General features: G+C 50.3%; 1 protein-coding gene across 4 annotated transcripts in view; it reads left to right on the top strand.

The window, feature by feature from the left end:
* Positions 1-27,321, top strand: part of OPLAH (5-oxoprolinase, ATP-hydrolysing) — a 120,736-nt gene that overhangs the window by 32,715 nt on the left and 60,700 nt on the right. For 3 of the 4 annotated variants that reach the window (XM_088457193.1, XM_088457191.1, XM_088457192.1), the window contains exons 2-7: positions 2,584-2,768; positions 4,113-4,304; positions 5,036-5,150; positions 15,575-15,698; positions 25,437-25,632; positions 26,317-26,482. In XM_088457193.1, the coding sequence (XP_088313319.1) occupies positions 2,601-2,768; positions 4,113-4,304; positions 5,036-5,150; positions 15,575-15,698; positions 25,437-25,632; positions 26,317-26,482 (961 nt within the window). In that variant the 5' untranslated portion in view covers positions 2,584-2,600. Of the gene's footprint in view, positions 1-2,583; positions 2,769-4,112; positions 4,305-5,035; positions 5,151-15,574; positions 15,699-20,129; positions 20,382-25,436; positions 25,633-26,316; positions 26,483-27,321 lie in introns of those variants that run through there. The other variant, XM_088457194.1, reaches the window with a different exon arrangement.

The raw sequence follows: 27,321 nt of genomic DNA, 5'->3' as shown, positions 1-27,321 counted from the left end.
TGATCCCCCAGACCAGGTGTTTTCCATCAGCTGGGAGGAGCACCAGGATCAGGTGCTCCAGGGGGGCTGTCAGCGGCGGTGTGGGAGAACTGATTGGCCCAGCCGCCATTATGACGTGAGCTGCGCTGCTTGGAGAAATTCACTCGCTCCGGGGTTCGCTACAAATGGGGCGGCTGTCGATGTTGATCGACAGCTCGCCCCGTTTTGTAGGCGGGTCGGGGGGGTGGCTTGCCGAACGGTGGCGTTCCCGAATGAACGCCTGCCATTTGGGGGCGGCCCTACTGACATCACGAGTGATGTCAGTAGTGAGCTTCCGGCTCTATTGTGGCGGACGAGACCCTACCACAAGGGTCTCGTCGCAAGCCCGATGGTCGGGACCATCGCGACCATCACCTAGCCGCTCGCTAAAGCTGTGGGTGGTCACCCACAGATTAGCGAGCAGCCAGGAGGCCGGTCAAAAAAAAATGCCCTTCAGACATGCGAGCTACCTTCGGCAGCGAGCGGCTCTGAATCAGTGCCTGTGTGTGTTACATGAGCTGCTGTGTAGTCTGAATTGAATAATAAACATTGTCACATACCTTTTTGATTCATCTTGGTCACACATTTAACTTGATACATCCTGATCACAACTTACCTGTTCTTTAGCAAAAGTGGTACAAGTGTGGAGCATTTGCACAATATGACAACTTGTTTTAAAATGCATAGAAAGGGAACATTCCTATAAACTGAGGCCAACACTCAGCATCTAGACCCATGACTTCCTAGCAGGCTGCTTCTTGGAGGAATGTATCAAGCTGCGGTTCTGTAAATCGCATTTAAATCCATTTGCAGACACCCAAGTCCCATGCGTTTTGGTTCAAGCTGCATGAAATAAATGTTGGCTAGATGGATCAAATTTGTTGCTATGTGGATGGTGTTGCTATGGTGAGGCTGAAGGAGCTAATGATGATGTTTGAGAAAGGGTTCATTAGTGATGAGGAGATTATATTGTGTCGCTGGGATGTTCTCTGTATTGTATGACAGGCACTAAGATGCTCTCGGTATTGTGTAGCACCACTGGGATGCTCAATGTAGTATATGTCTGCCAATGAGTTGCCCAGTGTGTCGTATGGCAGTCACTAGGATGCTCCGTGTATTGTATGATGGTCACTAGGATGCTCTGTGTATTGTATGGTGGTCACTAGGATGCTCTGTGTATTTGGTTACATGTTAAATATTCCTTTTGCCATGAAATGTGTCTGACTGCCTTACCTAATTTTAAAGCTCTCTCTCTCATGCATGATGGCCACACGCACTTAATTTAAGACCAAAAAGAGGCCCCCCTTGCCCACCGAAGTCCTATTCCAGCTCAGCTCCCAGAAACCTCTGCTGTGCATGTTCATATTTGGAAATTAATGTACAGTAAACACCAATGGGGGGGGGGGGGGGGGGTTACATCACTCTCCGTGTTAGCCAGGGAAAGCAGGCAATGGACACTTTAAATAATGAAGGAATAATTAGTCATATGTACCTTTTTCACCCCTCCTAAACATTCCTCAAGAACTCTTTGTACATACGGAGCAGAATAACGTTCAGTAGTCAATAAAATGTGTAATAATAATAATATAACCAATGTACTATGTTGTAGAAGCCCCTGGGGCTCATGTTACTGTGACTGGTGAGTGCCCTGAGATCTAGCACAGAATCTTCTACCTCGGAGTGGAATTGTCTCAGTTGAACCATGAAATCTTACCCTGGTTATTTAGAAACACAAGCGCGCAGGGGAGAAGGGTTAATGATTGTGTGAGGAGAATGTGGCTGATATCTGCTGAGTGAGGTGTGTGAGCAAGCACCATCCTGTCGGGGCATACTCCATACACCAACATTACTGCTGGAGTCTTTTGCAATCAGTAGGAAAGTCTTGCAGGTGAGTTACTGAGGGCAGAGGATACACCATTAGAATGATTGTACCCAGATGATGCCTGCGTCACCTACATGTATAGTGCTGGGAGTATCTGTGGTCAGTCAGAGGAGGCTCCATGATGGTCCTTTCCCCAGGATGGTGTCTACTGCCATAGATGGGCCTGCTGGGCGTTGCGGCCCAAATGTAATAGACTCCTATTTGCTGGTCCTGGCACGATTCCGGGGATATAGCCGCTAGGTTCTGCAGCTCCAGCTATGACTGTTAGCTAAACTACAGCATCAGTGCAGTGGCCGCCACGTTCTTGCAGAGCGGTACAAAGACTGGCCACGGTTTGTGTCACTATAATGTTGCTGCATCAGATATCTTTGTTATTGCTTATTGCCATATTTGCTGATTCTCCAATATTGACTGGAATAGTGTGAGGTCTCCTGGCCTCCCGAAAGGAGCGATTTGCGTAGGGGGTTATGGCGCAATATTGCGTCATTACGTCCTACCCACCTATGACTTCATGGAGCTCCCATAACAGAGGTCTGAAAATTCATCATCTGCTATCAATAAAAAATATGGATCTCTCTTTATAGAAAAGAAAAATGAAAAATCACTTAAGCAGGAGCCTAAAATCCTGTTCTGATGGTAACTCCTTACGTGTAACACAGGTGCTGATCTCCTTTCCCCTGTAGGTGACGTCTGGCAAATAATGGGCGACGTAGAAAAGTTCCAGTTTGCCATAGACCGCGGTGGGACATTCACAGATGTGTTCGCCCGGTGTCCTGGGGGAAAGGTTCGTGTGATGAAATTGCTGTCTGAAGACCCAGCAAACTACAAGGACGCCCCCACCGAGGGCATCCGGCGGATTCTAGAGGAGGTGAGACACTCAACACTGCCATTTGTTTCCCCTAATTAACCATCCAGTGCAATGTATAGACTCTCATTCTCTGGGTGCTACAGTAATACCCCTTTTACACTGCTGCGATAAACCCAGGTTATTGCTGGGTCTACCCGGGTCGTAGCTCAGTCTGAAAGGGTCCCTGAAAATAACCCGGGTCAAGTGACCCGCGAATCCAACCCAGGTAGCTACCAGGGTCGGACCCAGGATGAACCTGGGTAATGGTGCAGTGTAAACGGTGCTATCCTGGGTCATGCCTAAAATGAGCTGATTGGTGGTTGTGGAGCAGTCACCTCCCACTTTTTATGACCTCACAAGTTGAGCAGGGCAGACCCGGGTTCAGTGTGAACGGGGCTGACCTGAGAATAACCCTGATTGATGGTGCTGTGTAAACGGGGTCTGACCTGGGTTGGAACCATGTCTGAAAACCCAGTTCGGACCCGGATTTTTGGAGGAAAAGAGGTACTCTCCCCTGAGTTATCACGTATCGGGGTCTAGTTATTAGAGATATTGTTTTTGCATTTGGATAAATCGTCCCCATAGTTTGCAATACATATATTAAGCCTGCAATTGTAAAGCACGGTAGAGTCTGCTGACACTACAGGAATAAACGCTAATAAATAATAGATAAAACCACTGGCTTAGATGCTATTCTTAGTGAATAATATATATGTTCCTAGTTTGTGGCTGTTCTTATAAATGTTCAAATTGTGTAATTAGATAAAGTCACTAAACATGTAATGACTGTAAATTAAGTATGTAGAGTGTTCTGTGGATTGATGGGAGGAGGAGTTATGTAGAGTGGTCTGTGGATTGGTGGGAGGAGAAGTTATGTAGTGGTCTGTGGATTGGCGGAAGGAGGAGTTATGTAGAGTGTTCTGTGGATTGATAGGAGGAGGAGTTATGTAGAGCTATGTGGACTGATGGGAGGAGGAGTTATCTAGACTGATGGGAGGAGGAGTTATGTAGAGTTATGTGGATTGACGGGAGGAGGAGTTATGTAGTTATGTGGACTGATGGGAGGAGGAGTTATTCAGAGTGTTCTGTGGATTGACAGGAGGAGGAGTTATATAGAGTGTTCTGTGGATTGACAGGAGGAGGAGTTATGTAGAGTGGTCTATGGATTGATGGGAGGAGGAGTTATGTAGACTGATGGGAGGAGGAGTTATGTAGAGTTATGTGGACTGATGGGAGGAGTTATGTAGAGTGTTCTGTGGACTGATGGGAGGAGGAGTTATGTAGAGTGTTCTGTGGACTGATGGGAGGAGGAGTTATGTAGAGTGTTCTGTGACATGTGGAGAATAATTGTTGCTTGTCATACAGGAGACAGGTTGTGCTGTTCCTCGGGACCATTCTTTGGAAACAAAACGGATTGAATGGATTCGGATGGGGACGACTGTGGCCACCAACGCCCTGCTGGAACGGAAAGGGGAAAGGATCGCTCTGCTGATCACGAAAGGCTTCAGGGATTTGCTCCACATTGGGAACCAGGCCCGACCCAAGATCTTTGACTTGGCAAGTCCATGTACATAATGAAACATAAGATACTATGCTGCTGCTTTATGGGGTGGTGCTGCAAATTACCGGAGAGAAGCAATCTAGTAGGGGCTGAACAGTGCATTGTCGGGCCCCATAGCAGCATTTGGATAGGTGTCCTGTGTTAATGCTGGAGCCTCCCAGGCCCCCCACTCTGCTACCTCTGGGTTGGTGTATGCTCACAAGAGGCCTCGGTGTGTGTGTGGGGGGGAGGGAGAACGGGGGCTTCAGAGGGTGGAGGTGCGGCCCTGAAAAATCCAGGCCCAGTACACCCATTGCACCTCCTGCCTTATAGAGAATCCAGGCATTCCAGGTGTCCTGTATCTGTATCTAGAAACCGGTTCAGATGGATTCAGTATCCTGTAGAGTTACAGCGTGGAAACGTTTCCGCAAATCTGTTCTTCGCCACCTACCTGCATTGTATTCTGTAATACAGCGTGTACCTCAGCGGCAGGCGAGCGTAAATATAATATACGTTCTATCACAGATGACGTGTAACTGTGACTATACATTGTCTGATTCAGTAGTACACAATATATATTTGTGTATCACACTACCCTTTTATGATGACACAATATTATTTTATTTGTCCCAAGCTTTGTATGGGATCCAATCCACATGATGAGATTATTTTGTAAACTTCATGACATCCTGTATAAATGGCCTGCAGGATAGTTTCAGGAGACTGTGTCTGTGGTTTTTATTTTCAGGAGATTCAGATGCCGGAGGTGCTGTATGAGGAGGTGATAGAGGTGGAGGAGAGAGTTGTTCTGGTACAGGAGGGCTGTCGCCTCGCCAAGGACCCTTCTCTGAATACGTTCATAGGTGAGATGTACACTGTGACTGTACGTGTAATAGGTGGCTGGACGTACCACGCTGCCGGGTGTTATCTACTGTATCTGCCCAGGGCCGGCTCTAGGGGTGTTCGACCTGAGCGGTCGAACAGGGACGCCACCCATAGAGGGCGCACCCTTCCCCGGCATCCCGATTTCAGAGGGGCAGTACTGTCCCGCTGTTCCACCCGTGGGCCGAATTGGCCCGCAGGTAGTCAAATTGGGGGGTTGGGGACCCCCACTGCTGCAGCTGTGCGGCGGTGCCGGGAACCCGGAGTCTGAATGGATGCTGCACGTGTGCTCGCGGCATCCATTCAGTGCCGTGAGAGGGCTGGGGGAAGCCCAGCTGGTGAGGCTCCCCCCAGCCTGACGTTATTTGGAGGCATGCCTTGCGGGCACGCCACTCAGATGACGTCATGTAAGGAGGCATGGTTTATGGTAATTAGGCCATACCCCCAATTTCGAGTGTGCGCGATAAGGAGCTCACTCTGCCGACATAGGGCGCTATTAGCCCCGGAGCCGGCCCTGTATCTGCCATATCTGTTATTACCCTGTTGTGCCATGTTTGAGGGAAGTATAGTTCCATTCAGGGCCCAATTTAGGGGAAGGCTGAATAGGTTGCAGCCTAGGGGCCCCCATCAGCAGGGGGCAGGACTGTGTGCTATTCTGCTATTGCATGGGAATATTACATTACTGCCTCTGCGGCTCTTGGAAGCATTCGGCATGATGTCTCCTTGCGACATCCGGTAGTAAACTGGTCCCACAGTGGCCTCACCGCCACACTTGCCCAGCTCTCTCTGATGTGACGCTGTCATGACGCAATGTAGCGTCTGCAGCACCTGTGAAGACTAGTGCGGAGACTGAGACAGACGACTAAGACGCATTTTATGGGAAAAAGTCACATGAAAAGAATCTCAAGAGTCGCATGGCGCTCACACGTTATGTAGCGCACAGAGGATAGATGTAATATGTACCTATTCAGATATTAGGAGCTGGAGGTTCTCCCTAGAGATAATATAGTCAGAGGAACTAGTGGGAGTAAAAGAAAACTAATTTTCTCTTGTTACTTAAAACGTAACATTTATTAATTACTAGTTAAAAAATAATTGAATGTGACAGAGGTCCACATGTAACGCAGGGGATGCAGTCAGGAAGCCGACGGTTGAAATGCCGACACCTGTCTAACCCAGGCAGGGGTCTAATGATAGGCGACGAAATCCCGACACCTATCATTATCCCTCCGTCGGGAGCTTGACGCCCGGCATACCGAATGAAGGTAAGGCGGGCGCGGACAGCTGCGGGGGGGGAGGGGTAGGTTAGGGGCTCCCAGGGGGGATTTAGGAATAGGCACCCCCCGGGAGACAGTTTTAGGCTGTGGGGACGGGAGGATTAGGCACTTAGGGAGGGTTAGGGTTAGGCACTAGGGGGGAAGGTTAGCGTTGGGCACCCCTAAGCGAGGGTTAAGGGGACAGAGTTAGTTTTACTTGCCTAAATCCCCTGTCGGGATCCTCGCTGCTGTCGGTCTTCATACTTACTGATTCCATAACACACAAGGTGTAAATAAAGCAAACATGCATCATATATACAGGTCATAGGGTCCAAAGGCTCATCAGAAGCAAAGGAAGCGAAGTCCAGACAGGCAGATATGTGCAGCGTAGAAGTGCAATAGACGCGCAGATTACAATAGGAGCTGTTCCACAAGAATTAGCCAATCAATGCCTGAATGCCAAACAAGGTTCTATATTTCATGATGGGCCACCGAGCCTGCAAGAAACCTGTGAAACTTAATTAGATTTATACAGTAGGTCGTAGGCAGTGGCATCAGGGCAGTCTTAACAGCAGTGTGGGCAAGGCAATGCACCGGGGCTCCTACCCACCCATTGTGCCCCCAGTAGTAAACAACTTGTATAGTCCCCCCCCCTGCAATGCCCCCTATAGTGGTACCCCTTATGCAGTGCCCTTTAAAGAGTGGCCCCAGTTATAGTGGTCCCCAGATGCAGTGCCCCCAGTGGTAGTCCACCCCCCCCATGCAGTGCCCATAGTAGTAGTCCCCTCCCCTTGTAGTGCTCCTAGTAGTAGTCCCCTCCCCTTGTAGTGCTCCTAGTAGTAGTCCCCCCCTTGTAGTGCTCCTAGTAGTAGTCCCCTCCCTTTCTAGTGCCCCTAGTAGTAGCCCCCCCCTTGTAGTGCTCCTAGTAGTAGTCCCCTCCCCTTATAGTGCTCCTAGTAGCAGTCCCCCCCTTGTAGTGCTCCTAGTAGTAGTCCCCCCCTTGTAGTGCTCCTAGTAGTAGTCCCCCCCTTGTAGTGCTCCTAGTAGTAGTCCCCTCTCCTTGTAGTGCTCCTAGTAGTAGTCCTCTTCCCTTGTAGTGCTCCTAGTAGTAGTCCTCTTCCCTTGTAGTGCTCCTAGTAGTAGTCCTCTCCCCTTGTAGTGCTCCTAGTAGTAGTCCCCTCCCCTTGTAGTGCTCCTAGTAGTAGTCCCCCCTTGTAGTGCTCCTACTAGTAGTCCCCTCCCCTTGTAGTGCTCCTAGCAAAGGAAGCGAAGTCCAGACAGGCAGATATGTGCAGCGTAGAAGTGCAATAGACGCGCAGATTACAATAGGAGCTGTTCCACAAGAATTAGCCAATCAATGCCTGAATGTCAAACAAGGTTCTATATTTCATGATGGGCCACCGAGCCTGCAAGAAACCTGTGAAACTTAATTAGATTTATACAGTAGGTCGTAGGCAGTGGCATCAGGGCAGTCTTAACAGCAGTGTGGGCAAGGCAATGCACCGGGGCTCCTACCCACCCATTGTGCCCCCAGTAGTAAACAACTTATATAGTCCCCCCCCCTGCAATGCCCCCTATAGTGGTACCCCTTATGCAGTGCCCTTTAAAGAGTGGCCCCAGTTATAGTGGTCCCCAGATGCAGTGCCCCCAGTGGTAGTCCACCCCCCCATGCAGTGCCCATAGTAGTAGTCCCCTCCCCTTGTAGTGCTCCTAGTAGTAGTCCCCTCCCCTTGTAGTGCTCCTAGTAGTAGTCCCCCCCTTGTAGTGCTCCTAGTAGTAGTCCCCTCCCTTTCTAGTGCCCCTAGTAGTAGCCCCCCCCTTGTAGTGCTCCTAGTAGTAGTCCCCTCCCCTTATAGTGCTCCTAGTAGCAGTCCCCCCCTTGTAGTGCTCCTAGTAGTAGTCCCCCCCTTGTAGTGCTCCTAGTAGTAGTCCCCTCTCCTTGTAGTGCTCCTAGTAGTAGTCCCCCCCCTTGTAGTGCTCCTAGTAGTAGTCCTCTTCCCTTGTAGTGCTCCTAGTAGTAGTCCCCCCTTGTAGTGCTCCTAGTAGTAGTCCTCTCCCCTTGTAGTGCTCCTAGTAGTAGTCCCCTCCCCTTGTAGTGCTCCTAGTAGTAGTCCCCCCTTGTAGTGCTCCTACTAGTAGTCCCCTCCCCTTGTAGTGCTCCTAGTAGTAGTCCCCCCCTTGTAGTGCTCCTAGTAGTAGTCCTCTTCCCTTGTAGTGCTCCTAGTAGTAGTCCCCCCCTTGTAGTGCTCCTAGTAGTAGTCCTCTCCCCTTGTAGTGCTCCTAGTAGTAGTCCCCTCCCCTTGTAGTGCTCCTAGTAGTAGTCCCCCCCTTGTAGTGCTCCTACTAGTAGTCCCCTCCCCTTGTAGTGCTCCTAGTAGTAGTCCCCTCCCCTTGTAGTGCTCCTAGTAGTAGTCCTCTCCCCTTGTAGTGCTCCTAGTAGTAGTCCCCGCCTTGTAGTGCTCCTAGTAGTAGTCCCCTCCCCTTGTAGTGCTCCTAGTAGTAGTCCCCCCTTGTAGTGCTCCTAGTAGTAGTCCCCTCCCCTTGTAGTGCTCCTAGTAGTAGTCCCCCCTTGTAGTGCTCCTACTAGTAGTCCCCTCCCCTTGTAGTGCTCCTAGTAGTAGTCCTCTTCCCTTGTAGTGCTCCTAGTAGTAGTACCCCCCCTTGTAGTGCTCCTAGTAGTAGTCCTCTTCCCTTGTAGTGCTCCTAGTAGTAGTCCCCCCCTTGTAGTGCTCCTAGTAGTAGTCCCCCTTGTAGTGCTCCTAGTAGTAGTCCCCCTTGTAGTGCTCCTAGTAGCTAGTCCCCCCTTGTAGTGTTCCTAGTAGTAGTCCCCCCTTGTAGTGCTCCTAGTAGTAGTCCCATCCCCTTGTAGTGCTCCTAGTAGTAGTCCCCTCCCCTTGTAGGCTCCTAGTAGTAGTTCCCCCATTGTATTGCCCTTAGTAGTAGTTCCCCCATTGTATTGCTCCCAGTGGAGCCCCCCCCCCTATGCAGTGCCCCCAGTAGTGGTCCCCTGATGCAGTGCCCCCAGTAGTGGTGGTCCCCCCCCTTGTAGTGCCCCTAGTAGTAGTCCCCCCCCCACTGCATTGCCCCTAGTAGTGGTCCACCCCCAGTTGACACGTAATAAAAATAAACACTTACCATAATCCCTGCTTCTGCTCCCGCCGCCACCATCCGCTCCTCCGTTCGTCCTCCCGGGCCGGCCCACTCTGCATTATGTGAGAGACATCTTGACGTCTCTCCCTTCACCCACTGCGGGAGCCGGAAGATGGAGCTCATGAGTGAGCTCCAGCCCGGCTTCGGCAGTGGGCGCAGCAGCCAATGAGAGTATGACAGACTCTCATTGGCTGCTAATTAAAACAAACACACTGCTGCCGGCGCCGGCCAGCATGGTCGCAGCCAAGGCGCCCTCCACTATGTGGCGGCCTACTCGGCTGCGTACCAGAGGAAGGGGGGGGTAGCTCGTCACGGGGGAAGGGGGGGGTTGCTAATCACGGGGTGGGGGGACGGCTGGCGGATCAGACACAGTGCTTTAAAAAAAAAAAACATTTACTAACTGGCCGCGGCTGCAGGGGGCAGGAGGGTCCCTTGAAGTTTCAGGCCCTTGGGCAACTGCCCCAAAAGCCCAATGGAAGAGACGGCCCTGAGTGGCATCACCACATCATAGTCTGTCTTCACTGGATTGTATAATATTGAAATAGAGAGTTGATTTCGTATCGTACACGTCTCTCAATAAACTTCACAGGAATATTGATATTGTCACACTAGTTAAAATATTCCACTTTGCCAGTGTGACAGGAGTAAAGAAACCTGAGCTGTTAGCACAAGGGGACGTCACTTCTGCTGTTCTCCATGTGCCCTGAGGGGCAGTGAATGGCAAATGAGAGATGTCTGTTCCCCGGCATGGTTACAGCCGTAGGAAGAAGTAATACATACACCCACTTCCCTCTAATTCTGTGAAAAGATGTCAATTATGGGCTCAACTGATGAGTAGTAACAGAGTAGATGAGGGGAATATTTAATTTGTCCTATAAAAGAGACAGATTGTCCTGGACATATAGGGCCTAGTTCTGAGTCGGATGCCACAACTTCCATGTCTGCATCTGCTTTTAGTGTAGCGTGTGTGACATTATACATCTTTAGACGTGGAAATACCGTTTGGTGCGCTTTAACCGTAACCATCGGTCGCTCCATCAAAACTTGTACCAGCACCACGCTAGGAGCACAATCTCTGTTATAGTAAGGCCTCCAATGTAGGTGATCAAGCTCCTGAGTTCACAACCAGTTCAGCCCAGTCACTGCGCAGGAACACCCAATACATGTCCAATACACTTCTGTGACTGCGCGTCTCAATCGTTTCTGCGACTCTGTGCGCGCACACCACTGGACGAATGCAGAGTGCGACTATTTAGCAGTAGAACAAAATCGCTGAGCTCCATGAATATTGGCATCGCTTGTGTCTCAGAATCGCATACATGGCTATAAAAGCAAAATTCCAGAGAAAAGGGGATTCTACTAAAAATATGCAAATGAGCCAAATTGTAACCTAAGCCTATTGTATGTGTGTGTTATGGTTCTATTGCTATTGTTATATTAATATTATAGTTTTATTGGGGTATATTTCCATTCCTGGTTATTATTTATTTTATTTATTACCAGTTATTTATATAGCGCACACATATTCCGCAGCGCTTTACAGAGAATATCTTACCATTCACATCTGTCCCTGCCCCAGTGGAGCTTACAATCTATATTTTCTACCACATGCTCACAAACATACACACTATGGTCAATTTTTGAGGAGAGCCAATTAACCTACCAGTATATTTTTTGGAGTGTGGGAGGAAACCGGAGTACCCGGAGGAAACCCACGCAAGCACAGGGAGAATATACAAACTCCGCACAGTTAGGGCCGTAGTGGGAATCGAACCCATGACCTCAGTACTGTGAGGCAGTAACGCTAACCATTATAGGGATTGCAGTATTGAAGTGTTGGTATCCTGTCTTTGGGAGTATCGCTGTATAGGGATTGCAGTATTGAAGTGTTGGTATCCTGTCTTTGGGAGTATCGCTGTATAGGGATTGCAGTATTGAAGCTGTTGTTATCCTGATTTGGGAGTATCGCTGTATTGGGATTGTAGTATTGAAGTGTTGGTATCCTGTCTTTGGGAGTATCGCTGTATAGGGATTGCAGTATTGAAGCTGTTGGTATCCTGATTTGGGAGTATCGCTGTATAGGGATTGCAGTATTGAAGCTGTTGGTATCCTGATTTGGGAGTATCGCTGTATAGGGATTGCAGTATTGAAGTGTTGGTATCCTGTCTTTGGGAGTATCGCTGTATAGGGATTGCAGTATTGAAGCTGTTGTTATCCTGATTTGGGAGTATCGCTGCATAGGGATTGCAGTATTGAAGCTGTTGGTATCCTGATTTGGGAGTATCGCTGTATAGGGATTGCAGTATTGAAGTGTTGGTATCCTGTCTTTGGGAGTATCGCTGTATAGGGATTGCAGTATTGAAGTGTTGGTATCCTGTCTTTGGGAGTATCGCTGTATAGGGATTGCAGTATTGAAGCTGTTGGTATCCTGATTTGGGAGTATCGCTGTATAGGGATTGCAGTATTGAAGTGTTGGTATCCTGTCTTTGGGAGTATCGCTGTATAGGGATTGCAGTATTGAAGTGTTGGTATCCTGTCTTTGGGAGTATCGCTGTATAGGGATTGCAGTATTGAAGTGTTGGTATCCTGTCTTTGGGAGTATCGCTGTATAGGGATTGCAGTATTGAAGCTGTTGGTATCCTGATTTGGGAGTATCGCTGTATAGGGATTGCAGTATTGAAGCTGTTGTTATCCTGATTTGGGAGTATCGCTGTATAGGGATTGCAGTATTGAAGTGTTGGTATCCTGTCTTTGTGAGTATCGCTGCATAGGGATTGCAGTATTGAAGTGTTGGTATCCTGTCTTTGGGAGTATCGCTGTATAGGGATTGCAGTATTGAAACTGTTGGTATCCTGTCTTTGGGAGTATCGCTGCATAGGGATTGCAGTATTGAAGCTGTTGGTATCCTGATTTGGGAGTATCGCTGTATAGGGATTGCAGTATTGAAGTGTTGGTATCCTGTCTTTGGGAGTATCGCTGTATAGGGATTGCAGTATTGAAGTGTTGGTATCCTGTCTTTGGGAGTATCGCTGCATAGGGATTGCAGTATTGAAGTGTTGGTATCCTGTCTTTGGGAGTATCGCTGTATAGGGATTGCAGTATTGAAGCTGTTGTTATCCTGATTTGGGAGTATCGCTGCATAGGGATTGCAGTATTGAAGTGTTGGTATCCTGTCTTTGGGAGTATCGCTGTATAGGGATTGCAGTATTGAAGTGTTGGTATCCTGTCTTTGGGAGTATCGCTGTATAGGGATTGCAGTATTGAAGCTGTTGTTATCCTGATTTGGGAGTATCGCTGTATAGGGATTGCAGTATTGAAGTGTTGGTATCCTGTCTTTGGGAGTATCGCTGCATAGGGATTGCAGTATTGAAGTGTTGGTATCCTGTCTTTGGGAGTATCGCTGTATAGGGATTGCAGTATTGAAGCTGTTGGTATCCTGATTTGGGAGTATCGCTGTATAGGGATTGCAGTATTGAAGTGTTGGTATCCTGTCTTTGGGAGTATCGCTGTATAGGGATTGCAGTATTGAAGTGTTGGTATCCTGTCTTTGGGAGTATCGCTGTATAGGGATTGCAGTATTGAAGCTGTTGGTATCCTGATTTGGGAGTATCGCTGTATAGGGATTGCAGTATTGAAGTGTTGGTATCCTGTCTTTGGGAGTATCGCTGCATAGGGATTGCAGTATTGAAGTGTTGGTATCCTGTCTTTGGGAGTATCGCTGTATAGGGATTGCAGTATTGAAGCTGTTGGTATCCTGATTTGGGAGTATCGCTGTATAGGGATTGCAGTATTGAAGTGTTGGTATCCTGTCTTTGGGAGTATCGCTGTATAGGGATTGCAGTATTGAAGCTGTTGTTATCCTGATTTGGGAGTATCGCTGTATAGGGATTGCAGTATTGAAGTGTTGGTATCCTGTCTTTGGGAGTATCGCTGCATAGGGATTGCAGTATTGAAGTGTTGGTATCCTGTCTTTGGGAGTATCGCTGTATAGGGATTGCAGTATTGAAGCTGTTGGTATCCTGATTTGGGAGTATCGCTGTATAGGGATTGCAGTATTGAAGTGTTGGTATCCTGTCTTTGGGAGTATCGCTGTATAGGGATTGCAGTATTGAAGTGTTGGTATCCTGTCTTTGGGAGTATCACTGTATAGGGATTGCAGTATTGAAGCTGTTGGTATCCTGATTTGGGAGTATCGCTGTATAGGGATTGCAGTATTGAAGTGTTGGTATCCTGTCTTTGGGAGTATCGCTGTATAGGGATTGCAGTATTGAAGTGTTGGTATCCTGTCTTTGGGAGTATCGCTGTATAGGGATTGCAGTATTGAAGCTGTTGGTATCCTGATTTGGGAGTATCGCTGTATAGGGATTGCAGTATTGAAGTGTTGGTATCCTGTCTTTGTGAGTATCGCTGCATAGGGATTGCAGTATTGAAGTGTTGGTATCCTGTCTTTGGGAGTATCGCTGTATAGGGATTGCAGTATTGAAACTGTTGGTATCCTGTCTTTGGGAGTATCGCTGCATAGGGATTGCAGTATTGAAGTGTTGGTATCCTGTCTTTGGGAGTATCGCTGTATAGGGATTGCAGTATTGAAGCTGTTGTTATCCTGATTTGGGAGTATCGCTGCATAGGGATTGCAGTATTGAAGTGTTGGTATCCTGTCTTTGGGAGTATCGCTGTATAGGGATTGCAGTATTGAAGTGTTGGTATCCTGTCTTTGGGAGTATCGCTGTATAGGGATTGCAGTATTGAAGCTGTTGGTATCCTGATTTGGGAGTATCGCTGTATAGGGATTGCAGTATTGAAGCTGTTGGTATCCTGATTTGGGAGTATCGCTGTATAGGGATTGCAGTATTGAAGTGTTGGTATCCTGTCTTTGTGAGTATCGCTGTATAGGGATTGCAGTATTGAAACTGTTGGTATCCTGTCTTTGGGAGTATCGCTGTATAGGGATTGCAGTATTGAAGTGTTGGTATCCTGTCTTTGGGAGTATCGCTGTATAGGGATTGCAGTATTGAAGTGTTGGTATCCTGTCTTTGGGAGTATCGCTGTATAGGGATTGCAGTATTGAAGTGTTGGTATCCTGTCTTTGGGAGTATCGCTGTATAGGGATTGCAGTATTGAAGCTGTTGGTATCCTGATTTGGGAGTATCGCTGTATAGGGATTGCAGTATTGAAGTGTTGGTATCCTGTCTTTGGGAGTATCGCTGTATAGGGATTGCAGTATTGAAGTGTTGGTATCCTGATTTGGGAGTATCGCTGTATAGGGATTGCAGTATTGAAGTGTTGGTATCCTGTCTTTGGGAGTATCGCTGTATAGGGATTGCAGTATTGAAGTGTTGGTATCCTGTCTTTGGGAGTATCGCTGTATAGGGATTGCAGTATTGAAGCTGTTGGTATCCTGTCTTTGGGAGTATCGCTGTATAGGGATTGCAGTATTGAAGTGTTGGTATCCTGTCTTTGGGAGTATCGCTGTATAGGGATTGCAGTATTGAAGTGTTGGTATCCTGTCTTTGGGAGTATCGCTGTATAGGGATTGCAGTATTGAAGTGTTGGTATCCTGTCTTTGGGAGTATCGCTGTATAGGGATTGCAGTATTGAAGTGTTGGTATCCTGTCTTTGGGAGTATCGCTGTATAGGGATTGCAGTATTGAAGCTGTTGGTATCCTGATTTGGGAGTATCGCTGTATAGGGATTGCAGTATTGAAGCTGTTGGTATCCTGTCTTTGGGAGTATCGCTGTATAGGGATTGCAGTATTGAAGTGTTGGTATCCTGTCTTTGGGAGTATCGCTGTATAGGGATTGCAGTATTGAAGCTGTTGGTATCCTGATTTGGGAGTATCGCTGTATAGGGATTGCAGTATTGAAGCTGTTGGTATCCTGTCTTTGGGAGTATCGCTGTATAGGACAAGTACCTGTCCGGCTGGCTCTTCTTCCAGTAGCCACTGATGTGTATTGGGCTTGTGTGGATAGCATCCTTAACAGTACTGTCCTGATTTCAGGGACCACCGGGGATTCTCTTGAGGTCTGGAAGCCCGTCAACCTGGAGCATCTGAAGATCAAGCTGCAGGGGGCGCTATCTCGGGGCATTCGCAGCCTGGCTGTGGTTCTTATGCATTCGTATACGTAAGTAGGAGCTGCCGTGATCAACACTAACTGTGCAGATTCAGTTATATTGTATCCTTCATTCTATATGATTGTTTTATTAGATCATTTATTAGTTACCAACCACCTCTGTACAGTAGGAAAATAAAACATACAGTGATTTAGGATCATAGACCATTTAAAACTCTGATCATAAGAGCTTACACTCTAATAGGTTATTGAAGAGAATCCGAAGTGAGTGTTGGGAGCTGATTTCATTGTTTTTGGACTGTAAATCAAATCAGTCACAACCTGTTCAGACGTTGATTTATATTCTTAAGATATGAGTCTTTCATTCCATACATCAATCTAGATATTAAGATTTGCTATTACACGTCCTAGAAATTATAATGGTAACTCAGGAGACAGAGATGGGTTTATTGCTTTGGTGGTGGCTTCTTAGACCCGCTCCAAACTGGCTTGTGGTCTCTTTGTTCCATCAGTAGAATTAAGTTGATGTCGCTGATGGCCCTCCTCACTGTCTGCTGATGACCCTCCTCACTGTCTGCTGATGACCTCCTCCTCACTGTCTGCTGATGACCTCCTCCTCACTGTCTGCTGATGACCTCCTCCTCACTGTCGCTGATGGCCCTCCTCACTGTCGCTGATGACCTCCTCCTCACTGTCTGCTGATGACCTCCTCCTCACTGTCTGCTGATGACCTCCTCCTCACTGTCGCTGATGGCCCTCCTCACTGTCTGCTGATGACCTCCTCCTCACTGTCGCTGATGACCTCCTCCTCACTGTCGCTGATGACCTCCTCCTCACTGTCGCTGATGGCCTCCTCCTCACTGTCGCTGATGGCCCTCCTCACTGTCGCTGATGGCCCTCCTCACTGTCGCTGATGACCTCCTCCTCACTGTCTGCTGATGACCTCCTCCTCACTGTCTGCTGATGACCTCCTCCTCACTGTCTGCTGATGACCTCCTCCTCACTGTCTGCTGATGACCTCCTCCTCACTGTCTGCTGATGACCTCCTCCTCACTGTCTGCTGATGACCTCCTCCTCACTGTCTGCTGATGACCTCCTCCTCACTGTCTGCTGATGACCTCCTCCTCACTGTCGCTGATGACCTCCTCCTCACTGTCTGCTGATGACCTCCTCCTCACTGTCTGCTGATGACCTCCTCCTCACTGTCTGCTGATGACCTCCTCCTCACTGTCTGCTGATGACCTCCTCCTCACTGTCTGCTGATGACCTCCTCCTCACTGTCTGCTGATGACCTCCTCCTCTCTGTCGCTGATGGCCCTCCTCCTCACTGTCTGCTGATGACCTCCTCCTCACTGTCGCTGATGGCCCTCCTCACTGTCGCTGATGGCCCTCCTCACTGTCGCTGATGGCCCTCCTCACTGTCGCTGATGGCCCTCCTCACTGTCTGCTGATGACCTCCTCCTCACTGTCGCTGATGGCCCTCCTCACTGTCGCTGATGGCCCTCCTCACTGTCGCTGATGGCCCTCCTCACTGTCGCTGATGGCCCTCCTCACTGTCGCTGATGGCCCTCCTCACTGTCGCTGATGGCCCTCCTCTCTGTCTGCTGATGACCTCCTCCTCACTGTCGCTGATGGCCCTCCTCACTGTCGCTGATGGCCCTCCTCACTGTCTGCTGATGACCTCCTCCTCACTGTTTGCTGATGACCTCTCCTCACTGTCGCTGATGGCCCTCCTCACTGTCTGCTGATGACCTCCTCCTCACTGTCGCTGATGGCCCTCCTCACTGTGGCCGAAGGCCCTCCTCACTGTCGCTGATGGCCCTCCTCACTGTCGCTGATGGCCCTCCTCACTGTCTGCTGATGACCTCCTCCTCACTGTCGCTGATGGCCCTCCTCACTGTCGCTGATGGCCCTCCTCACTGTCGCTGATGGCCCTCCTCACTGTCGCTGACGGCTCTCCTCACTGTCGCTGATGGCTCTCCTCACTGTCTGCTGATGCCCCCCTCACTGGCGCTGACAACCTCCTCACGCGCACATCCAAAGGCCAATTCTCTTTTATTGTACTCCTTGATCTCACAGTGACATTTGACATCAATGATCCCCAGGTCTGTCTGGAAGTCAGTAATCAGTACCCACCTCTCCCTCTGGCCCCTGGTAATCAGTACCCGCCTCTCCCTCTGAGCCCGGGTAATCAGTACCCGCCTCTCCCTCTGAGCCCGGGTAATCAGTACCCACCTCTCCCTCTGGACGCTGGTAATCAGTGCCCACCTCTCCCTCTGGCCCCTGGTAATCAGTACCCACCTCTCCCTCTGAGCCCAGGTAATCAGTACCCGCCTCTCCCTCTGACCCCGGGTAATCAGTACCCGTCTCTCCCTCTGGCCCCTGGTAATCAGTACCCGCCTCTTCCTCTGAGCCCAGGTGATCAGTACCCGCCTCTCCCTCTGAGCCCAGGTAATCAGTACCCGCCTCTCCCTCTGAGCCCAGGTAATCCGTACCCGCCTCTCCCTCTGACCCTGGGTAATCATTACCCGCCTCTTCCTCTGATCAGTACCCGCCTCCCTCTGTGCCCAGGTAATCAGTACCCGCCTCTCCCTCTGAGCCCAGGTAATCAGTACCCGCCCCTCCCTCTGACCCTGGGTAATCATTACCCGCCTCTCCCTCTGACCCTGGGTAATCATTACCCGCCTCTTCCTCTGAGCCCAGGTAATCAGTACCCGCCTCTCCCTCTGTGCCCAGGTAATCAGTACCCGCCTCTCCCTCTGAGCCCAGGTAATAAGTACCTGCCCCTCCCTCTGAGCCCAGGTAATCAGTACCCGCCTCTCCCTCTGAGTCCAGGTAATCAGTACCCTCCTCTCCCTCTGAGTCCAGGTAATCAGTACCCTCCTCTCCCTCTGAGCCCAGGTAATCATTACCCACCTCTCCCTCTGGCCCCTGGTAATCAGTACCCACCTCTCCCTCTGAGCCCAGGTAATCAGTACCCGCCTCTCCCTCTGTGCCCAGGTAATCAGTACCCGCCTCTCCCTCTGAGCCCAGGTAATCAGTACCCGCCTCTCCCTCTGAGCCCAGGTAATCAGTACCCGCCTCTCCCTCTGTGCCCAGGTATTCAGTACCCGCCTCTCCCTCTGAGCCCAGGTAATCAGTACCAGCCTCTCCCTCTGAGCCCAGGTAATCAGTACCCGCCTTTCCCTCTGAGTCCAGGTAATCAGTACCCGCCTTTCCCTCTGGGCCTGGGTAAACAGTACCCGCCTCTCCGTCTGAGCCCGGGTAATCAGTACCCGCCTCTCCCTCTGGCCCCTGGTAATCAGTACCCACCTCTCCCTCTGGCCCCTGGTAATCAGTACCCACCTCTCCCTCTGAGCCCAGGTAATCAGTACCCTCCTCTCCCTCTGACCCCGGGTAATCAATACCCACCTCTCCCTCTGGGCCCTGGTAATCAGTACCCGCCTCTACCTCTGAGCCCAGGTAATCAGTACCCGCCACTCCCTCTAAGCCCAGGTAATCAGTACCCACCTTTCCCTCTGACCCCGGGTAATCATTACCCGCCTCTCCCTCTGACCCCGGGTAATCAGTACCCACCTCTCCCTATGGCCCCTGGTAATCAGTACCCGCCTCTACCTCTGAGCCCAGGTAATCAGTACCCGCCTCTCCCTCTGAGCCCAGGTAATCAGTACCCACCTCTCCCTCTGACCTCCTCCTCATTGTCTGCTGATGACCTCCTCCTCACTGTCTGCTGATGACCTCCTCCTCACTGTCTGCTGATGACCTCCTCCTCACTGTCTGCTGATGACCTCCTCCTCACTGTCTGCTGATGACCTCCTCCTCACTGTCTGCTGATGACCTCCTCCTCACTGTCTGCTGATGACCTCCTCCTCACTGTCTGCTGATGACCTCCTCCTCACTGTCTGCTGATGACCTCCTCCTCACTGTCTGCTGATGACCTCCTCCTCACTGTCTGCTGATGACCTCCTCCTCACTGTCTGCTGGTGACCTCCTCCTCACTGTCTGCTGATGACCTCCTCCTCACTGTCTGCTGATGACCTCCTCCTCACTTTCTGCTGATGACCTCCTCCTCACTGTCTGCTGATGACCTCCTCCTCACTGTCTGCTGATGACCTCCTCCTCACTGTCTGCTGATGATCTCCTCCTCACTGTCTGCTGATGACCTCCTCCTCACTGTCTGCTGATGACCTCCTCCTCACTGTCTGCTGATGACCTCCTCCTCACTGTCTGCTGATGACCTCCTCCTCACTGTCTGCTGATGACCTCCTCCTCACTGTCTGCTGATGACCTCCTCCTCACTGTCTGCTGATGACCTCCTCCTCACTGTCTGCTGATGACCTCCTCCTCACTGTCTGCTGATGACCTCCTCCTCACTGTCTGCTGATGACCTCCTCCTCACTGTCTGCTGATGACCTCCTCCTCACTGTCTGCTGATGACCTCCTCCTCACTGTCTGCTGATGACCTCCTCCTCACTGTCTGCTGATGACCTCCTCCTCACTGTCTGCTGATGACCTCCTCCTCACTGTCTGCTGATGACCTCCTCCTCACTGTCTGCTGAAGACCTCCTCCTCACTGTCGCTGATGTCCTCCTCACTGATGCTGATGACCTCCTCACTGACGCTGATGCCCCCCTCACTGGCGCTGACAACCTCCTCACGCGCACATCCAAAGGCCAATTCTCTTTTATTGTACTCCTTGATCTCACAGTGACATTTGACATCAATGATCCCCAGGTCTGTCTGGAAGTCAGTAATCAGTACCCACCTCTCCCTCTGGCCCCTGGTAATCAGTACCTGCCTCTCCCTCTGAGCCCGGGTAATCAGTACCCGCCTCTCCCTCTGAGCCCGGGTAATCAGTACCCACCTCTCCCTCTGGACGCTGGTAATCAGTGCCCACCTCTCCCTCTGGCCCCTGGTAATCAGTACCCACCTCTCCCTCTGAGCCCAGGTAATCAGTACCCGCCTCTCCCTCTGACCCCGGGTAATCAGTACCCGCCTCTCCCTCTGGCCCCTGGTAATCAGTACCCGCCTCTTCCTCTGAGCCCAGGTGATCAGTACCCGCCTCTCCCTCTGAGCCCAGGTAATCAGTACCCGCCTCTCCCTCTGAGCCCAGGTAATCCGTACCCGCCTCTCCCTCTGACCCTGGGTAATCATTACCCGCCTCTTCCTCTGATCAGTACCCGCCTCTCCCTCTGTGCCCAGGTAATCAGTACCCACCTCTCCCTCTGAGCCCAGGTAATCAGTACCCGCCCCTCCCTCTGACCCTGGGTAATCATTACCCGCCTCTCCCTCTGACCCTGGGTAATCATTACCCGCCTCTTCCTCTGAGCCCAGGTAATCAGTACCCGCCTCTCCCTCTGTGCCCAGGTAATCAGTACCTGCCTCTCCCTCTGAGCCCAGGTAATCAGTACCCGCCCCTCCCTCTGACCCTGGGTAATCATTACCCGCCTCTCCCTCTGACCCTGGGTAATCATTACCCGCCTCTCCCTCTGAGCCCAGGTAATCAGTACCCGCCTCTCCCTCTGTGCCCAGGTAATCAGTACCCGCCTCTCCCTCTGAGCCCAGGTAATCAGTACCTGCCCCTCCCTCTGAGCCCAGGTAATCAGTACCCGCCTCTCCCTCTGAGTCCAGGTAATCAGTACCCTCCTCTCCCTCTGAGTCCAGGTAATCAGTACCCTCCTCTCCCTCTGAGCCCAGGTAATCATTACCCACCTCTCCCTCTGGCCCCTGGTAATCAGTACCCACCTCTCCCTCTGAGCCCAGGTAATCATTACCCGCCTCTCCCTCTGAGCCCAGGTAATCAGTACCCGCCTCTCCCTCTGTGCCCAGGTAATCAGTACCCGCCTCTCCCTCTGAGCCCAGGTAATCAGTACCCGCCTCTCCCTCTGAGCCCAGGTAATCAGTACCCGCCTCTCCCTCTGTGCCCAGGTTTTCAGTACCCGCCTCTCCCTCTGAGCCCAGGTAATCAGTACCCGCCTTTCCCTCTGAGTCCAGGTAATCAGTACCCTCCTTTCCCTCTGGGCCTGGGTAAACAGTACCCGCCTCTCCCTCTGAGCCCGGGTAATCAGTACTCGCCTCTCCCTCTGGCCCCTGGTAATCAGTACCCACCTCTCCCTCTGGGCCCTGGTAATCAGTACCCGCCTCTACCTCTGAGCCCAGGTAATCAGTACCCGCCTCTCCCTCTGAGCCCAGGTAATCAGTACCCATCTTTCCCTCTGACCCCGGGTAATCATTACCCGCCTCTCCCTCTGACCCCGGGTAATCAGTTCCCACCTCTCCCTCTGGCCCCTGGTAATCAGTACCTGCCTCTACCTCTGAGCCCAGGTAATCAGTACCCGCCTCTCCCTCTGAGCCCAGGTAATGAGTACCCACCTCTCCCTCTGGCCCCTGGTAATCAGTACCCACCTCTCCCTCTGGCCCCTGGTAATCAGTACCCACCTCTCCCTCTGAGCCCAGGTAATCAGTACCCGCCTCTCCCTCTGACCCCGGGTAATCAGTACCCACCTCTCCCTCTGGCCCCTGGTAATCAGTACCCGCCTCTACCTCTGAGCCCAGGTAATCAGTACCCGCCTCTCCCTCTGAGCCCAGGTAATCAGAACCCACCTCTCCCTCTGGCCCCTGGTAATCAGTACCCGCCTCTCCCTCTGAGCCAAGGTAATCAGTACCCGCCTCTCCCTCTGAGCCCGGGAAATCAGTACCCGCCTCTCCCTCTAAGTCCAGGTAATCAGTACCCGCCTCTCCCTCTGAGCCCGGGAAATCAGTACCCGCCTCTCCCTCTAAGTCCAGGTAATCAGTACCCGCCTTTCCCTCTGGGCCTGGGTAAACAGTTCCCGCCTCTACCTCTAGGTGCCCCTGCTCTCACTTACCACTCTGCCACCCTCCATGCTCCATTTCTACCTCCAGCTTCATGGGGGGCTCTCGTCATGGGGCGCTCTCATCACGGGGGGGTTCTCATCATGGGGTGCAGTGCACTGTATATTAGAAGCATGTGCCTGCTGGGCCCCTGTGTGTTACCTGCATTACTGGCTAATTGCACACTGTAATTATGTATCTATGTGGAATTGTATACTGGTATGTATTAGCCTATAGTCTGTATGCAACTTGTCCATTTTACCCCCCTTGTACGACGATACGGAACCCTTGAGGTGTCTTATAAATAAAGGATAATAATAATATTGGCGTTAGACGATAACCACCTTCTGCAGTGATTATAGCTTGTAGCTGACAGGTCCTGGACAGACATTACTCGTAGCACAGAGAGAGTTACTCATCCACTGAATACAAATTGTGAATATTTGTAAATGAAAAGAACATCTTTGGTGGAATAACATCTTTAATACAGTGTTTCAGTTCTCTGCAAATCTCCTTGTGCTGTTGCTGACTCCCCTAATAACCAGCTGAACCTGCTTTTGGCACTGGCTGTAATGTCTGTATTGGGTAAGAGAATTGGGCAGGAATGTGCACCGTAAGCAGTTCCCTTACTGGCAGTTATATAACTAATGCTGCATTGCTGGTGCCATGCTAGGACTAGCTATACCAAATAAAAGCAGTCACATTATCTATATATATTTCATAATATAGACTGGTAAACCCCAATAACCAGGCACTTTATGTGAGTTTAGAATATAAATAGCTGCCCGAGGGTTTTCTACACTTATTTGTGTCTTCTTAGTGTATTGTGTTTTATGCTTAGGGGGAATTGTACTGTATGGATCTCTGCTATAATAATCTCCGAGTTATAATGATAAGAATACAAAAGGTTACATTCAGGCCCAGATAACATACACAAGGCATATAGTCAAAGCATCTTCAATGGAAACATAGAGAGTCAAAACATCGACACCAAAACCTAGACAGTCAAAAGGTCGACAATGTTGTCAAAGGCCACGATTCAATCGGTTTATACTAAAAGATGCCCGACATGGCATTCAGTTCTTTCTCGGTGTGGGTGTCCATTGGTAGTTATCGTGTCCACAAGCACCGGGTTTAGCCTCGCACAGCGTCTAAACCCGTCTAACAAAGTTGCCAGGGTACCAAAACACGGGCTTTGGACACATTTCTTCTCGCACCTCAGCTGGCTGATAGTAGGAATGTGCCCCCCCTCGCAGCTTCAGGTGTCCGAACAGCGCAACAATTGAATTACTCCACTGGGCACATATTCGAATAGACGTCCAGCAGGGGGCGTCTATAGCAATTGATTCGCCCCCTTAATGTCAACAACCAAAAGGTTGACATGGATATAAAGCCGACAGAGGGCCTAATTCAGACCCGCTCGCGAGCGCTGAGCGCTCGCAAGTGGGTCGATGTTGGCCAAGTGCGCATGCACACGACAGAGGCGGCTCCGTCGTGCGCATGCGCGAGACCCGAATAACGACGGCCAAGCCGTCGTTATGGGTCTCGCACCAAAGGGGGCATGCTGTCGATGGTGAGTGACAGCACGCCCCCTTTGGTGGGCGTGCTGGGGGCGTGGCTGCCCAGATGGAGGCATTCCCATGGGAACGCCTACCGTCTGGGGCTGGCCCCATTGACATCACAAGTGATGTCAGTGGGAGTGCTTTTGGCTCTGATAGAGCCAAAAGCACTCCAGGGCTTGCGGCAACGAGACCCTACCGCAAGAGTCTCGTCGCAAGCCCGATGGTCGAGATGGTCTTGACCATCGCGACCATCATTTTGGCCGCTCACTATAGCAGTGGGTGGTCACCCACAGCTATGCAAGCGGCCAGGAGGCCGCTCTTAAATTCAGAGGGACGGCCCTGATTCAGAGCGAGCGCTCTGTCAGAGCATCCGGCTCTGAATCAGGGCCAGAGTCATATCTTAGACAGTCAAAAGCTTGGCATGGTCAAAAGATCAACATTCATAATATAGACATTACAAAACTTATGTTAAAATGTCGACATCCAAAAATAGTCAAGTCATAATGTCGACAGATATTTATCATTATGCCAACATGCAGTCCCACCTCTAAACATCTATAGTTTACAATAGATGATTGATAACCATCAGTCATTGGTGAACCATCGATTATAGATAAAACATTGATCACCATAAATCGACAGAATAGACAATCGATGACTAATGTTTTATCGATCAAAGTGTTATCAATGTTTGGTTGATGACTGATGGATTATCAATAATCAGTGTTAATTGATGATAGTCCTTTTATCAATGTCGATAGTAGACTACGGATGTTTAGTGGTGGTGCTGCCGGCATAATGTCATATATCTGTCAACATAACCTGTCTATATTTTGGGTGTTGACCTCTTGTCCTTGTTGATATTTTGATCTGTCTATATATTGATTGTCTAAATTATGGATCTGTTGACATTTTGACCCTTTCCATTATGTAACTATGTTTTGACTGTCTCTGTTATGTACCCAACCCATAAACAATGGGCCTGAGATGGACGCGGTGCCGATGCCGCACGCAGTTGGCCGATGTTGTAAGTCTCCACGTGCGTCTGAGTTGCACAGCGCATGTGACGGACTGTTACAGCTCGGAGACGCAGTACAGAAGCAGACGCAGGGTCTGTGGATTTTAGTGGGGTAGGTAATGAGGGTGTCTAAGCCATCGCGGGCGTGTCGTTAATCACAGGATGCCACCTGCCCTAGGGCACAGACACTCCGAGATGGAAATGCGCAGTAGAAGACGCTGAAAGTGGGCTTCCAACTTAGTATCAGGAGCAATGTATTTCTCTGGAGGGCAGGCAGCTCACCGGCGACGTATAACTGCCCATGGGCACATGCCCCTGCCAAGGCCTTAGAGGTATTGATTTGTCTTTCCCTCTTAGGTGGTCATCACACGAGCATCAAGTAGGAGAACTGGCGCGTTCCTTGGGGTTCACCCATGTATCTCTCTCTTCGGAGGTGATGCCAATGATCCGCATGGTGCCCAGGGGGTACACGGCATGTGCCGATGCATATCTCACCCCGTGTATACAGAGATATCTGGATGGGTTCCGCAGCGGCTTTCAGAACCAGCTTAAGGTGAGACCTGGCACATGATGTGTCAGGCGTATGTTGTCGGGAAAGCCGTGTGAGACGGGAGAAAACTGACATTTTAGGGGCGATTCAGTTCACAGCGATGCTGAGTAGCCCAGGGACGGAGTTCTTGGAGTTATTCAATTGACAGCGCTGTTAAGTCCAGCTAGAACCACTTAAGTCGGAGGATGCCGGTTATCGCGCCTAAAGCTGGGCGTTTGGTCGTGGTAACCGGTATTCCCCAACTAAAGTGCTGGCCGCTGGCCGCAAGGCTCTTAGCACAGCCGGAAAACACCGGCACCTAAGTCTGATTTCTGCCTGCACCACAGGAAGGTGCAAGCAGAAATCCTGTAGTCGGACTTAACAGCGCGGCCAAGTGATTGTCTCCGGGGCTATTCAGCATCGCAGTGAATTGATTGTCTCCGGAGCTATTCAGCATCGCAGTGAATTGATTGTCTCCGGAGCTATTCAGCATCGCAGTGAATTGATTGGCTCTGGGGCTAATCAGCATCGCGGTGAATTGAATCGCCCCCTTTGTAAATAGTGTTCAAAAAAGTTGGCTGACCAGGACCTGGGTTTCCTAATGATTCTATTATACAAAGTGCCAAGAACCCGCCCCCCCCCCCCCCCCCCCCTCAATGGGCAGCGTTACAGTGACAGTTTTAACCATGAATAAGCATTTCTTTGCAGGATCTGCCGGTCCTCTTTATGCGCTCCGACGGAGGCCTGACACCAATGCAAAGCTTTAGTGGGTCTCGCGCTATTCTGTCTGGACCAGCCGGGGGAGTGGTAGGTTATGCCATCACCACCTATCAACCCGACAATCCCCAGCCTGTTATTGGCTTCGATATGGGAGGTGAGATGGGAGAGGAGGGGGCCTCACTGCAAATTACTGGTTCTAGTTGATTTCAAATAAACAAGATAAAATTCTCCATTTCATTCCTCTTTATGTGAATAGTGCGCGTTTTCTTATCCTCAGGGCTCACATTAGATTTAGCTAGAACCACAATAGCTAAGAGACACTGCGGCCTGCGGGTGGGACGACGGGAAAGATAGAGTGCCTGCCAAAATCGGGACCATTATTATACGATGTGAGGAGAGTTATTGGAGCTGTAATGAAGCACTGTGACATTTTAGCATGATAGCACCGGAGTGAAAGCAGCAGGAATCCACAGTGACATGATGTGAGGAGGGGAATGGAGGCAGCAGGAAGCCACAGGCTGAGAGTTATATAGTGGGAGGAGCAGGATCCCCAAGCAGCACAGAGTATATCAGGAGATTAGTGATGTGTTAGTGAGGACAGGGCTGCATGTGACAGGGGCAGTGACATGATGTGAGGAGGGGAATGGAGGCAGCAGGAAGCCACAGACTGAGAGTTATATAGTGGGAGGAGCAGGGTCCCCAGCAGCACAGAGTATATCAGGAGATGAGTGATGTGTTAGTGAGGACATGGCTGCATGTGACAGGGGCAGTGACATGATGTAAGGAGGGGAATGGAGGCAGCAGGAAGCCACAGACTGAGAGTTATATAGTGGGAGGAGCAGGATCCCCAAGCAGCACAGAGTATATCAGGAGATGAGTGATGTGTTAGTGAGGACAGGGCTGCATGTGACAGGGGCAGTGACATGATGTGAGGGGAGGAATGGAGGCAGCAGGGAGCCACAGGCTGAGAGTTACAGTATATAGTGGTAGTAG

The sequence above is a fragment of the Taudactylus pleione genome, unplaced genomic scaffold, assembly GCF_031769625.1.
Source record: "Taudactylus pleione unplaced genomic scaffold, aTauple2 ptg000744l, whole genome shotgun sequence".
Taxonomy (NCBI): Eukaryota; Metazoa; Chordata; class Amphibia; order Anura; family Myobatrachidae; genus Taudactylus; species Taudactylus pleione.
This window is presented reverse-complemented; position numbering and strand designations above follow the sequence as displayed.